This window comes from Doryrhamphus excisus, linkage group LG18, assembly GCF_037039965.1.
Source record: "Doryrhamphus excisus strain RoL-2023G ecotype Guam linkage group LG18, RoL_Dexc_Guam_v1.1, whole genome shotgun sequence".
NCBI classification, from domain to species: domain Eukaryota; kingdom Metazoa; phylum Chordata; class Actinopteri; order Syngnathiformes; family Syngnathidae; genus Doryrhamphus; species Doryrhamphus excisus.
In genome coordinates, this window is record NC_136374.1 from 14,645,057 (window position 1) to 14,660,000 (window position 14,944).

At 41.1% G+C, this 14,944-nt stretch overlaps 1 protein-coding gene and 1 long non-coding RNA gene across 2 annotated transcripts in view; one reads left to right on the plus strand and one right to left on the minus strand.

Annotated features, from left to right (window-relative positions):
* Positions 1-137: 137 nt before the first annotated feature.
* On the minus strand, positions 138-3,740 carry LOC131106182 (uncharacterized). The gene is made up of 3 exons (XM_058055005.2): positions 3,049-3,740; positions 2,130-2,567; positions 138-2,052 (listed from the first exon to the last, which is right to left on the minus strand). The coding sequence occupies exons 2-3, from the start codon at positions 2,548-2,550 to the stop codon at positions 1,502-1,504; spliced, it is 972 nt and encodes a 323-aa protein (XP_057910988.2). The 5' UTR covers positions 2,551-2,567; positions 3,049-3,740; the 3' UTR covers positions 138-1,501.
* Positions 3,611-14,944, plus strand: part of LOC144902058 (uncharacterized) — an 11,890-nt gene continuing 556 nt past the window's right edge. Inside the window, exon 1 of the long non-coding RNA XR_013630298.1 lies at positions 3,611-3,667. This is a non-coding gene — a long non-coding RNA (uncharacterized LOC144902058). The remainder of the gene's footprint in view (positions 3,668-14,944) is intronic.

A 14,944-nucleotide genomic window follows, 5' to 3' on the forward strand; every position in this document is an offset into this window, starting at 1 on the left:
TACTTTCTTGTTAACCCTTTAAGTCTCAGTGGGAGGCTTCATTCAATGAAAGAGTGTTAGCTGAGGCTGGTGATGCTCTACTGTTTATGCTAATGACCATAAAAATAATATGACAATGGAGGAACCATCATGTTCTTTACTGCTACAACCTGCAATACTGTTTTATTGTGTCTATGCAGATTTATTTAAAAATAACATAAGACTTCATATTCTGAAGGACACCTACCAAACATGAGGTCATTTAGACCAGCACATGAATGAAAAACATTGTCAAATGTTCTAGAAGATCCCATTTAAAGTGTCCAGGTTTGCATCAACTTCCTGTTCCCGCTGAAATGGGGTCAGGAGGCAGATTCTGGGAATTTTGGGAAGAGCCAATGTGATATTTCACACCTTAGCTCATGTTTGCTTGGGAAACACCATCCAGTCGCTGACAAGCAACTGGAAAAGTCCATGAAGAGGAAGCAACATCAGGACTTTGGAGGGGCAACAATCAAACTTTGGCAGAGTTCAAGCTGTCAGCTTAGGATGATGGCTACCTTTGAGCTGGAAGGGGCTTGAAGATCTAAACAGCAGCTCGCCGAGGAACATGTGGAGCACACACACACAAAGCCGGTCCACACTGTAAACCCGAATAAGTTAGCAGAACTAAAAAAAAGTAAGGCAATCAGTTGCCACATTTTTTCATGTTTGAGTTCATAAACTCATTAGTGCTTAAATATTTGGAGTTGATATATGGATTTATTCTTAATTGATTCTTGGTTTGATTTATTCATGTTTAATACTTTTTTTTACTTAAAAAAATATTTTTTTCAGATTAAAATGAACAAAGCATTATTAGAGCCCTGTAGACATGACAAAACACGACTATAGTCACATTTATACTCTTTTTATTTACAACATATTGCGCAACTGCAGGGTCTTGAGACACATGCTAACTCGCAAACTAGAGAGCTAGCGACCTAAACGGTAGCCTCCAAGTTATTTCCTTTAAACTTAAATAGCAAAAAACTTACCACTTCCACACGGATAGGGAGGATAACTATTAACAGTTATTTAACCTTTAACATGAACATTAATCAAACGTAATAATTTTTTCTGGGTACATGATACCATACAGCATCCATATCAAACTTGCGCGGGCCACACTAACATTAAACTTTCATATCAAGGTGGGGGCCTCAAACTAGTGTCCTGCGGGCCACATTTGGCCCGCGGGCCATGTGTTTGAGACCCCTGTTTTAAGTGCAGAGAGTCTGCCGGCTGGTGGAACTCAAGTTGAACAAAGAAGTTGAAAAGCATCTTACGAGGGATCATTGGTTGCTATGGCAACGACACATCCTCAATATATTCAAGTGTTTAGCATCCTGAAGGACAACATCATAAACGGAGCTTGTGTGTGCGTCCTACAACAGTCAGCAGTCAAGGTTACCAACACAATAACCAAAAGTCACTTTTGTCCGCAGGAAATGGTCTACCCTGGCCCCTCCCATCGGCTCCATTACCTGCGGAGCTGCTCCAGTCTGGCTTTCAGTTCTTCCTGTTTTACTCGAAGTCTGTCCTGTTTGGCCCGCAACCTGAAGGCGCGGTCCTCCAGGCCGTAGATGCAGTCTCTGGCCTTCTTCAGGATCACCACCTTGGACGCCTTATTGTGGTGCGAAAGCTCGGGTACGTTATCACGCAGTCGTACAAAGCAGTTCTTCAGCTCGTTGCGCCGCTGACGCTCCATCACGTTGTGCGTCCGCCGCCGCTCCTCCTCCTCGTCGTCATCATCATCCGTCTCTGCAGAGCTCCTGAAAGAGCGTTGTTCCCTGTGGTGGTGTGTGGACGGGTGCGAGAACCTGTCGCTGCCTTGCTCGATCAAGAACTTGTTCGATGAGGAAGTCGGCGGGGAAGTCGGGCGAGGAGCGGCGTAGTTGTGCTGCTGCTGGATCTCCAGGTGATGGCGCTGGAGAGCACGCTGCTTCTCATTTTGCTTCCGCCGGCGAGACGAGCGCTCTGCGGAGGTGCTGGGGGGGCAGTGCCCCACCGTCACTACGTCTATCTCCTCCTCTGCGAGACACAAGCACGCACATTAGTGACCTTTGACACGCATGAAAGTGTAATAAAAAGTGTGTGCTTCATCTTACCCGAGTCGCTAGATGAATCATTGGACAGCTCGCCGCCGGTCGATCCGTAGTCCGACGTGGCCTCGCTGTGCTCCTGGGTCTCCATTAGGGTCTGGCAGTCCAGCATGGACCCGGCCAGTCCCTCAAAGATACTGGTGTCGATGTCAGACAGCAGCGGGCTGGAGCCCAGCATGGAGGACACCAGCTTCTCCTCCAGGGTCTTATCCGGGGCCAGGCACTGCCACAGCCCGTCCTCGCCGCTCTCCTCCAGAGGGGAAGGCAGCCATCCGGTGGATATCCCGTCCTTCTCGGCTCCATCCGACTGGAAGAAGGCGCAGTTCCAATTGAGTTGCATGTCGTGGTCCTCCAGCAGGATCTCCGACATGAAGCTCAGCTGGTCGCTCTTGGAGAGTGGCGTTGGTGGGGACTGGTGGTCCTTCATCAAACTTTAGCGGAACACTTCATCAGAAAAAAAAGAGCAGATATAAGAAATTTCCTCCATGCCTTTTTCTGTAATATACAAATAAACATCTTAAGCTGATGAGAAAAGAACACTGTCATTCATTCATAAATCACATGGTGCGTGGATGTATAGCAGGTTGTGATGCAGAACAAAGCTACACTGTCCATGTGTGCTGCGTTCAAGAACGCTTCTATGGACCGTGACAATCCACAAACATGACATAATTTACACCGGTGTGGCTCCTTAAGTAATTTATTTTACAATTTCCCAGACTTCACCTGAAGCCGATCTACTCTCTAACACATTAAAAACACAAAATTGATTAAAAAAAAATACATACACTTAAATGGTTCATGTGCAAATAAGCGGTTTAAAATGTGAACGTTTCCTATAGCATCAGTGCAGCCGCCATTTAAAGCATGTTATGACAGCGAGTACGTCATGAAGATACGTTAAAGAAAAGGGCAGCGTCCTTACCGGCAAAAGTGTACAAAGTGTCCCCAGGAGTTCCACTTAAAGGTCCACAGAGATGAGGAAAATGATGACAACTATCTGGGAAGAAGTTTTCTGCGTGTAAACTTAAAGTGGGAGCAAAGCAGCATGGTGCTTGTGAACCAAACCGGTAGTCGCAACACCATTGAGGTGGGTGTGGTCAGTCTGGCCGCAGCACTGCTATCTGTGCGCTCGTGTATCTCCTTACGCGACAAAAAAATCGCGCCAAAATGCACAACACCACTACCGGCCTTTTACGTATCGATTAGTTAAAGGCATCGATGGATTCTTTGATTGGGTTCTCTTTGGAAAACCCGCGACGAAGTTGTCTGTTTGTAATTTATCATCCAACCAGGGTCTATCTCGCGTGGTCCGCGGAGGGATATGAGCGCAGGATTATGATTCCAGTAAAGGGATGGCGGTAAAAATGAGCAAAGATACACACGTGGACAGAAAGGAGGAGGTGTGCCACTTCCTGTCTGTATGTATGCTCCACTTTCTTCTACTACTGAAACGCTGCATACAAAACTATTAAAGCGCCGAAGAACTGGAGTCGTAGGCGGGGTGTCGAACTTAGGAGAAAACTTTATTCTTCTCACAACAAGTAAGGCACACTCCTCGCTACGTGACACATAACCGCACACCTTGCAACCATAACAACAAGAAAAAAACCTGTCCCTCGCGCCCACCCCTCCGGGTCGCAACCACTCCCCTATTGATCGTTCCGGGGTGAATTATGTTCCGGTAACCTAGCACTACACTATACTCAAAATATACACCCATACTGTGTTACTGTGTATGTATATTCTTCTTTCACATGCCTGTTTTTGTTTATCCATTTCTAATAGAAGAAAATAGAAATTGTTCTCTAAAATTCCTGAAAGTATGAAGATGTGTTGACAAAGAGGTGTCGATAAAATACAATTGACAGCTTTCCTGAGTATAACAGTTCACTTGCAAGAGGACACACCCTTCATACGTGAGTTGGTACAAAATGAGACAACGTTCTCTTCGTCGCTATGGTCACACAGAGACAGGCCTTGTTGTCGTCTTCCCATCCTTCCCCTCAAATTACGACTCCTGCAGCGTCACCGCAGGATCTGGCCAAAGAGCGTAATGACAGACTTGCACTGACAGATGCTCACTTTTCCCTAAATTCCAGGGAGCGAGTCAGCCAGTCTTGGAGTGTCAGCCTGTCTTGAGAAAAGTCCACATCCACGTGATGAACAGAAGATGCAGGAAAGTCACGTGGTGGACAACAACGTGATAGTCATTTTTGGATACAGACAAGTCATCAAACCAAATTAATTCTAATTTGGAGACCATGGTTAATTGGTTCCAGACCTCACCATGATTAGTGAATTTCACTTAAGTAAGATTCCGATTAATAAATGAAATATTTTCATAATTCAATCATAGAAAACCCATCTAGTATAACCATCACAATAAGGTTTTTTTTTAACACTGTTAGAGCCCTCCAGACTTGAAATAGCAACCCTATAGTCACCTTTACACTCATATTATCCAATACAGTAGAAATAATAAGAGTTAATAAGCCACTTAAGACATAAGTGCTAGAGGAGTCTGGTGCTTGTGCGCCTCACCGAACATTACAATAACATTACTGACACCTAGTGGAGTAGTGTCTTATACTATATACTACAAATATAGGACATATTCAACCACTAAACAGCATGATTAAGTGAAATTGGACACACCTTGGGATTTCTCACAACACAATGGGCTCTAATTTCGTAGCACGGAGCAAGGGGGCGGAGCGAGGCGCAGCCCACGCAGTGGTAATTCGGTCCGGCGCACCACCGTGTACAGCCGGTTTGGTAGACTTGACTGCGCAGCGATAGGTGTGGCCGTGCACGAGGGGAGGTGTCCACATTTTCAGTCCAGTCCTGCGCATTTAAAGGCAATGAGAGACGTTCATTTGATTGGTTAAGATTACCCTCGGCTGTGTTAAGGTGTAGGTGCGCCGCGCCTGCGCCTGGTCTACGAAACAAGGCTTCTTCTGCTGGCTTTACCACTACCAGAAGTACTGACCTACATTTACAACTTCAATTCAAGTATTTCTTCTATTTATCTATTTTTAACAGTTAATTATTTGACTTTGTAGCATGTTTAATGTTCCCGGCGCACCACCGTGCACAACCAGTTTGGTAGACTTGGCTGCGCCGAGATAGGTGTGGCGGTGCACGAGGGGAGGTATCCACATTTTCAGTCCAGTCCTGCGCATTTAAAGGCAATGAGAGGCGTTTATTTGATTGGTTAAGATTACACTCTGCTGTGTTAAAGTGCAGGTGCGCTGCGCCTGCGCCTGGGCTTCGAAATTAGAGCCCAGTGACCTTTGGAACTGTACATAAAAACATACAATAAAAACATGCAGGCCAAAATATGTGTTTTTGAAAATAGCCATGCAAATGTGGACATGGTATTTCCATAGCTGGCGAAAGGAGTTCCACAGGGCTCTATTTTGGGACCCCTCATCTTTAATTGGTGTTATGTTTGTCTACAAACCCATCATCTATTGTCAGAAAGAAATGCTCCAGCAGCAACAATTGATTTTATCAAATTTCAGACCCGACCACAATGAGAAGCTGCAGTTGGTTTGGATATTCCAAGCGGAACAGGAGATGGTAGCGTGGAATGCGGCGGGCCTCTAACTATTGTTCTAAATATTCAGTAGCATCTCCCTGTGAAGACCACCAGCAGCTGCCTGGTGACCGCTTCCAGTGGTTTTGGGTGGAGCTTTTCTTATTTATTTTTTTCTCCTTTTCGGAATTTTAACCGGAACAAGCCTGACGCCTCACCTCAGTCAGCCGCTGGAAGGAGAAGAAGGGGAAAACATTTACTTGTGGGATCAACCCCCATGTGGTTCTGTGGTGTTCATCAAAGACACTAACCTCACTTTTACATATAAAAGAACCCACTGCTGGTCTCACTGAGATACAGTATGTGCTGGACGCCATGTCTCAGCATATAATTACATGTTGATATTGTTTGGCCACCTCTTGATTGGAAGGTAGCGGGTCGGGTCTTCAACCGCCTCAGAGACTGGGTACACCCTGGACTGGTGGCCAGCCAATCACAGGGCACATATAGACAAACAACCATTCACACTCACATTCATACCTATGGACAATTTGGAGTCGCCAATTAACCTAGCATGTTTTTGGAATGTGGGAGGGAACTGGGGAGAACATACAAACTCCACTCAGAGATGGGAATTGAACTCGGGTTTCCTAGCTGTGAGGCTTGTGTGCTAATCACTCGTTCACCATGCAGCCGCTAATCAAAGTGGTTGTTGTTAAATAAATATTATTTTTAGAATGCGCTGCGAACCAAGAAAAAAACTGCTGTGCGGGATAAATGGACACTGGGCCGCACTTTGGACACCCTTGCTCAGAATACGATGTGTGTACGAGTGGGTCATAGTAGAAAGGAAATCAGTTGCCCGTGTGTGTGTGTGTGTAATCAGTAGTCGGCTGTGTCAGAACAGATAAGGGAATCCTTACTATCAACAGTAAACAGAGAACTGTTCATCCTCACTGTGCTATCAGCAATAACATACTGCAACATCCTCTACAACAACACACACACACACACACACACATCCAGTGACAGTTATGCTGGACATGTTACAGTGCCGCACAAGCTTTGCACCATCATAGCCAAAACGTTCTCATTGGAACACTTCAGACATGTAGGAGTGCATATTTATAACAGGGCTCCTCTTAATGCATAAGTAATGGTAATGGTTTAATTTCATTTGAACATGCATCAGATTACAATTGAATGCATCACATAATCAGTTCACAGTTCCACATATCCAAAAGGAGTAGGAAGAAGCAAAGCTTATTAAATCCTACCCCTACATCTGGTTCTTTTACAATCAGGAACTGTTACATTTGTTCACTTCCTGCTTTCCTAATATAATTTAATTTATATATCTATTTGATTATTTTTTTTGTCACGTATCGAAGTACGGAGTGATATGACCATACAATGACTTAATGGGTACCATAGTAACTGTCAATATGTCATTGTATTGTCATATCACCTTGTACTTCGGTACGTGACAAAATTAAAATTAAAATTAAAATTAAAATTAAAATTAAAATTAAAATTAAAATTAAAATTAAAATTAAAATTAAAATTAAAATTAAAATTAAAATTAAAATTAAAATTAAAATTAAAATTAAAATTAAAAAAACTTAAATTATATTAGAAAGGCAGGAAGTAAACAATTAAAATTAAAATTAAAATAACTTTATTATATTATTATATTAGAAAGGCAGGAAGTGAGCAATTGTAACAGTTACTGATTTAAGTGACTTTTTAACAATGTTGTAACAATTTCTAAGCAAATCTTTTAAGTTCAAGTTTTTCACGCTGGTATGTGTACACTTTGGTTATTTAAACATATGATTAAAAGATAGACAGTGAAGGAACAGTAAACATGAAGCGTAAGCTGTATGCCTTCACTCTGCAAACATTCAGTCACTTCTCCATTCAGTCTCCTCAGAAGCCGTTCATTCATGAGCGGGTCAGCAGTAGCTCGGAGGAAGAGGAAGGGGCCTCTGTCATTCATCGGGCCCTCGCTCTCTTCCTCTTTCTGCTACTCAGTGATAGTCCGTGCCGAACGTTATACGGCCTGTGTCGCAAGTAAGTGTGCAGAAGAGAACAGTAAGAATAAGGAACAGTAGCATGGTTGCGCCACATGTTCCTTCCTTTTGTCCGCAACGAACCGGGGACAAAAGGTCTCAGTGACGGTCATTGACTCTGACTGATAATTACTGTCAATCGACATGACTGACGCATAGTGACAATAAAGCATCCACACGTTTGCCTCATCAAACACCACAAGTCAATGCGATGGGCGTAAGAAGAGGTTAGGATGTTGACTGTGATCCCCGTCTTCCAAATGTCCTGCAGCGTGGGCTGACATGTCTGCGGCTGGGTTGCCTGGATAAATAGGCTGTATTGTGTCTGTATTGTGTTTGTCTTCAAGGTGTCGTATCAGGTTTGTCGGGTTAAATGCAGACTTTTCCTTCCTACCTCTTAAAAGTTTGCATATTTCACATTTTGTAATTGAAATGTTTTTGTCATCCACTTTAAAATACTTCCACTCCACACTGTTAAGCATGTAAGGGCATTTAGATCAACAATACCCAATGGCTGGACGGGACAGCTCACAAAAAACAAAAAAAAAAAACAAGAAAATGGAAAAACAGGATTTTTTTTTACATGAATAAGGTCAAAATATTAAGAAAAATGAGCCGTAATCTAATGAGAAAATGCTATAACGTATTATGATTGAAAAAATTAATTTTGTAAGTCATCGTATTATGAAAATAAACAAAAATTTGGAAAAGGATGTTGCGGAAAATTTTATATTATGAGAATAAAGTCAAAATAATATGAATAAAGTCATAATTAATTGAGATGAATCTAATTGAGATGAAAATTTACAAGAAAAAAGTTGAAATACTTAGTAAATAAAACAGCAAATAAAAAAAGAAAAAAGAAGAAGAAGAAGAAGAGAAAAAAGGAGCGAAATAAGAGAGAAAGGGAATTAAAATTAAAATTAAAATTAAAATTAAAATTAAAATTAAAATTAAAATTAAAATTAAAATTAAAATTAAAATTAAAATTAAAATTAAAATTAAAATTAAAATTAAAGAAAAGAAAAGAAAAGAGAAGAAAATAAAATACAAATACAAATACAAATACAAATACAAATACAAATACAAATACAAATACAAATACAAATACAAATACAAATACAAATACAAATACAAATAAAAAAACACCTTGTAAGACAACCTGAACAGTCCACTTGTGATGGACTGAATGCCCGGAGAATGCAACGACCTGGGAAAAAAAAAATTGGCATAAAAATGCCAACTGGAATGTGAGGAGTGTGAAGTATATATACGTAAATATATGTATTACTATCTTCTTCTCTTTTGAGAATCAGATTCTCTTTTCCAGAAAAGGAGTACATGATACTCTGAGCGCTCACACGGACCAGCCGTCAGCCAATGAGGAAGCCAGACTTTTATTCAGTGGGCCAATGAGACGCTCCCACTCTCTCACATGTGAGCTCCATGTGGAGAGACGGACAAGCACGGGACGGTGTCCCAGATGGACTGCGGTGTGTTTAGAGTTGGCAGACATCAGTGAAAGTAGAACAGCGGAGGATTCTAGGAACTTCAGGAACGACGAAGGAGAAAAAGATTAGGAGAATGGGGTTAGTGCGGTGGAGCGGACTTTATTTTTAGGATGAGGGACACAGTTAGAAAGTTTCATACGTTCACTGATGTGCTCACTTTTCATCATCTCTTGTCATTGTTTCTGCAGCATGTTGCATCAGTCACATCTTATCAATCTTATCTGAAGCTCAACTGTTTCCTCTTCACTTCTTCTTGATGATGACATCACCGCTTCATCCACTCAAAATAAGATGAACTTCAATAAGAATCACAATGCTGCTACACCGGCTCCCAAAGTAGACCATTTCTGTCTAAACACTATAAAAAACGTAAATATACAAAGGTACACTTTTGCCCTTTGACCCTATTATGGGCCATCAAAAAAAGCTCAATATGGTGTAAAGACCCATGTTTTGGTGCTTCTTCTCAGGCTCAAATTAGCAGAAATATGGAGGGGTGCAGTGGCGCCGACGGCCAAAGTTAACTGGGATAGGCTCCATCATACCCCGTGACCCTTGTTATGATAAGCGGCATAGAAAATAGATGGATGGATAGGAAGGCATGCCAATAATTCTGCAAAAAACATCCCCCTTGATATAATTTTATTAAACTAGCAATTGCTAGGACAAGTGGTTAGCCCACAGGCCACACAGCTTGGAGACCCATTTTCTGACCAATTTATGCCTTTACCTGCACGGTGGACGAGTGGTTAGCGCCCAAGTCTGGCCGCTAGGAGACCTGAGTTCAATTCCACCCTCGGCCCCAAGTGTGGGGCCTCGACTTTCGAACACTCGTAACATTTTCTGACCAATTTATGCCTTTACCTGCACGATGGACAAGTGGTCTCGCCGCTAGGAGACCTGAGTTTGATTCCACCCTCGGCCCCATGTGTAGGGCCTCGACTTTCGAACACTCGTAACATTTTCTGACCAATTTATGCCTTTACCTGCACGGTGGACAAGTGGTTAGCGCTCATGCCACACAGCTCAGAGACCTGAGTTCGATTCCACCCTTGGCCCCATGTGTGGGGCCTCGACTTTCGAACACTTGTAACATTTTCTGACCAATTTATGCCTTTACCTGCACGGTTGACAAGTGGTTAGCGCGCAGGTCTCGCAGCAAGGAGACCTGAGTTCAATTCCACCCTCGGCCATCTATCTCTGTGTGGAGTTTGCATGTTGGGTTTTCTCCGGGTACTCCGGTTTCCTCCCACATTCCAAAAACATGCTAGGTTAATTGGCGACTCCAAATTGTCCATAGGTATGAATGTGAGTGTGAATGGTTGTTTGTCTATATGTGCCCTGTGATTGGCTGGCCACCAGTCCAGGGTGTATGTACCCCGCCTCTTGCCTGAAGACAGCTGGGATAGGCTCCAGCACCCCCGCGACCCTCGATTAGGAAGCGGTAGAAAATGAATGAATGAATGTGAGAAGTGAGACTTTATCGTAATGAAGGCCGCTGAGAAGCCAACATGGCCTCTACTGGCCTCAGGTCAAGTAAATGAATTTTAGTGTAAACAAAAGTCATGAGTGGAACATCCACTAAGTGTGCTTCTTTTTTTCCACTTGGAGAGAAGCATGACATTTGGATGAAAAGATATATTTCATTTTTTCAAAGTTACTATACACACTGTGGACACGTTTGAACTCTCCTTCGCCATATTTAGCCACGCTTCACACACACATTCCAGGACAGAACCTGAGAGCATCCTCTACCCCCCACTTTAGGTTCACTGGGTGATCTTCTAAGAATCATAGCAATTTTTAGACCGCCGCTGAGCTGCATTACATAGTATATATATTATATATATATTTATTTTTATTTGCACATTTGTCAGGAATTATTTTATTTTATGTTTATAGGTACTTTATTATGTAAGAGTGACTTTTTAATGATGTTCCACTCAACTAGGGCTGTCAGGATTTTTCATTTCATTCTTTAATTTAATTTAATTTTTTTTATTGGCAAATCTGATTCGTTAGACTTTGTCTGAAGTCAACTAATTATTCTTTAGTGATTATAGAATTATTGAAATTCTTTTTTTTGTATCAAAATAGCTATTAATAACAAAAAGAAGACCTTAGGAAATAAAAGAAAGAAGAAGTCAACTCTTTGAACCCTTGACTGTAAGGCTAACATGCTAATCACTTGACCCCCCCCCCCCCCCCCTCCCCGTGAAGTCAGAATGGTACAATCTTTCATTCATTCATTCATTTTCTACTGCTTTTCCTCACAACGGTCGCTGGGGTGCTGGAGCCTATCCCAGCAGACTGGTGGCCAGCCAATCACAGGGCACATATAGACAAACAACCATTCACACTCACATTCATACCTATGGACAATTTGAAGTCGCTAATTAACCTAGCATGTTTTTGGAATGTGGGAAGAAACCGGAGTACCCGCAGAAAACCCACGCATGCACAGGGAGAACATGCAAACTCCACACAGAGATGGCTGAGGGTGGAATTGAACTCTGGTCCCCAAGCTGTGAGACCACTGTGCAGCCCGGTACAATCTTTATCACATGGTATTTTTTATTTTTACAGTAGTGTTTACCTAAAGCCTAAATGTAAGAAAATCTATCATTTTTTCCACTTTTGAATATTTGCTTTTGAAGTTCCAGCTTTTCATGATGTCATGACGGCAAAACCACATTCCTCATGAACGTGACACCACCTCTGACCCGCCCACTCGTGTAGCGAACATCCTGGCCTGAGAGTAAATGTGCTACTATGTCACCAGCGAAGTTACCATGAATGTAACGTAGCAGGTCAGGTGGACGAAAGGCCATGCTGCTTGTAAATTTAGGGAAGGAATGTGTTGCCGGTGGCGCCCTGACACCCGATAATAGAAAATAATACCACAGTGGTCCCAGATGTGGCCTCCTTCCGAGGTTGTGTGCCAATGCTGAGAGACGCCTTTATGGGCTAAAATTGCACAGGAAGTAATGACCTGAAGATAACCCCATAGCTAATAAAATTGCCGGCAAGTTGTCCATATTTTAAGAGAAGTCATTTTGCGGGATGGTTATGACAAAAATTTGCTGTACCTCATTTTTTTCAGAAATTTGTTAATATTACCTAACATTAGCTAATATTGAAATAGAAATCATATGTAGTATTCTCGTCACTAGGCAGCATGGATGTGGCATTACCTTACCTTACATTACCTTAATACTGCATGAAGTCAGCCGCGGCATGTCCAACATGATTCTCCTCCCACCCCGTGCGGAAGTGGTACATTTTAGCTTCTCAAATTTTAGTAGAAATATATTTGAAGTGACCAGTCCAGGGTGTACCCCGCCTCTCGCCCGAAGACAGCTGGGATAGGCTCCAGCACCTGCGCGACCCTTGTGAGGATAAGCGGTAGAAAATGAATGAATGAATGAATATTTGAAGCTGACTGGTTAGTTTGCTAACTTGCTTGCTTATGGCTGTCTGGAGTCCCTGCAGAATAAAAGTGGTGTAAACAATGAATAATAGGAGTGTGAAGCTGACTATAGGGGTGTTATTTCATGTCTACAAAGCTCTAATAAAAAAACATTTTTAGGAAGTCAGGTTTTATATGCTGTAACTACACAAATATTATGTTTATTAATACAACTAGTTACACGCTATAAATGAGGGAGAAGTCAAATAAAAGTCAAATACCAAAATTTCTGTGAAAAATATGGTACATTTTAGCTTCTCAAATTTTAGTAGAAATATATTTGAAGCTAACTGGTTAGTTTGCTAACTTGCTTGCTTATGGCTGTCTTGAGTCCCTGCAGAATAAAAGTGATGTAAACAATGAATAATAGGAGTGTAAAGCTGACTATAGGGGTGTTATTTCATGTCTACAGAGCTCTAATAAAAAACATTTTTAGGAAGTCAGGTTTTGTATGCTGTAACTACACAAATATTATGTTTATTAATACAACTAGTTACACGCTATAAATGAGGGAGAAGTCAAATAAAAGTCAAATACCAAAATTTCTGTGAAAAATATGGTACATTTTAGCTTCTCAAATTTTAGTAGAAATATATTTGAAGCTAACTGGTTAGTTTGCTAACTTGCTTGCTTATGGCTGTCTTGAGTCCCTGCAGAATAAAAGTGATGTAAACAATAAATAATAGGAGTGTAAAGCTGACTATAGGGGTGTTATTTCATGTCTACAGAGCTCTAATAAAAAACATTTCTAGAAAGTCAGGTTTTCTATGCTGTAACTACGCAAATATTACGTTTATTAATACAACTAATTATCCCCTATAAATGAGGGAAAAGTTAAATAAAAGTCAAATACCAAAATTTCTGTGAAAAATATGACCCTGAAGTCACATTGGAAAAATGTGATGATGACCATAGAACTGGAAGTTCATGCAGTACACGATATTAATGATATTAATGATAATATCCTAGGTTTATTTGACCATTTATTTATCATAAAATGTCATTTTTGGATAAATAACATGCAAATGGATCACTAATATTTGATATGTCTTATAGGGTATGTTTATTTTTGAGTGGAAGAAAGCAGAATATTTGCTACTTCATGAGCGGACACGTGACGTTTGTACCAATGTGTAACTCCGTATGTCAGAGTCTGATATAAAGTTTCAACTGCGACCTCAATGAAATCCGAAACCCCCCGTGATGAAATATGGATTCTTGTGAGGGCAGAGACCTCCTCGCTCATGCCGACACCGCTGACGTGGCGTCCGCGCGGCACGTGATAGACAAGCAGCGTGTTTCCCTGCTTCACACAAACTCAACACGAGCGTGAAAGGGAGCACTCCACTTCCTGTTCTTGGAAGTCTTGTGACCATGGAGTGAAGCTGCAGATGTTGCACAGCAGGCTGGAGGTTCTTGGGACTCAGACACAGTCACTCGGTCCAAAACATACAATTGGATCTGTACTCTATAGTGTCTGACGGTGGTTTAAGAACGCATTTCTTCTAGAACTTGTCAAGAGACAATGCTATAGAAGGCAAACTTATGTATATATATTATTTATTTATTATTATTTATATAGCTCCCTATTTCTGTCAGCACTCGTGCAGCTCCAGACTGTGACGCTACCATCATGTTTGACTGTAGGTAAAACAGAATTTAGACAATTTAGACATATATATATATATTTATAATTCTAAATTCTGTCTAATGACTATAGCTGACTATAGGGGTGTTATTTCATGTCTACAGAGCTCTAATAAAAACATTTTTAGAAAGTCAGGTTTTCTCTGCTGTAACTACGCAAATACTATGTTTATTAATACAACTAATTATATATATATGTATATATATAGTTTAGTTGTCTAAATAGTTCAGATAATAACAAGATAATTCTTGTTACTATCTATCTATATCTATATCTATATCTATATCTATATCTATATATATATATAGATATATATATATATATAGATATATATATAGATTTAGACAATTAAACAATATATATATATATTGTTATATATATATTGTTTAATTGTCTAATTAGTTCAGATAATGATAAGATAATTCAAACACGATGGTAGCGTCACAATCTGGAGCTGCACGAGTGCTGACGGAAATAGGGAGCTGTGGTTCAATGAGGGAAATACAAATTCCTGCATGGACTGTGACGTTATGAAGCAGACCATGATCCATTCCCTTTGGGAAACTGGGCCACATGGCAG

What these genes read in the sequence shown, in the direction of transcription:
- LOC131106182 (XM_058055005.2), bottom strand. Translation starts at nt 2,550, where the DNA reads ATGAAGGACCACCAGTCCCCACCAACGCCACTCTCCAAGAGCGACCAG. An exon ending in TGATTCATCTAGCGACTCGG is followed by an intron (nt 2,053 to 2,129) that starts GTAAGATGAAGC and finishes TGTGTCTCGCAG; the next exon opens with AGGAGGAGATAGACGTAGTG.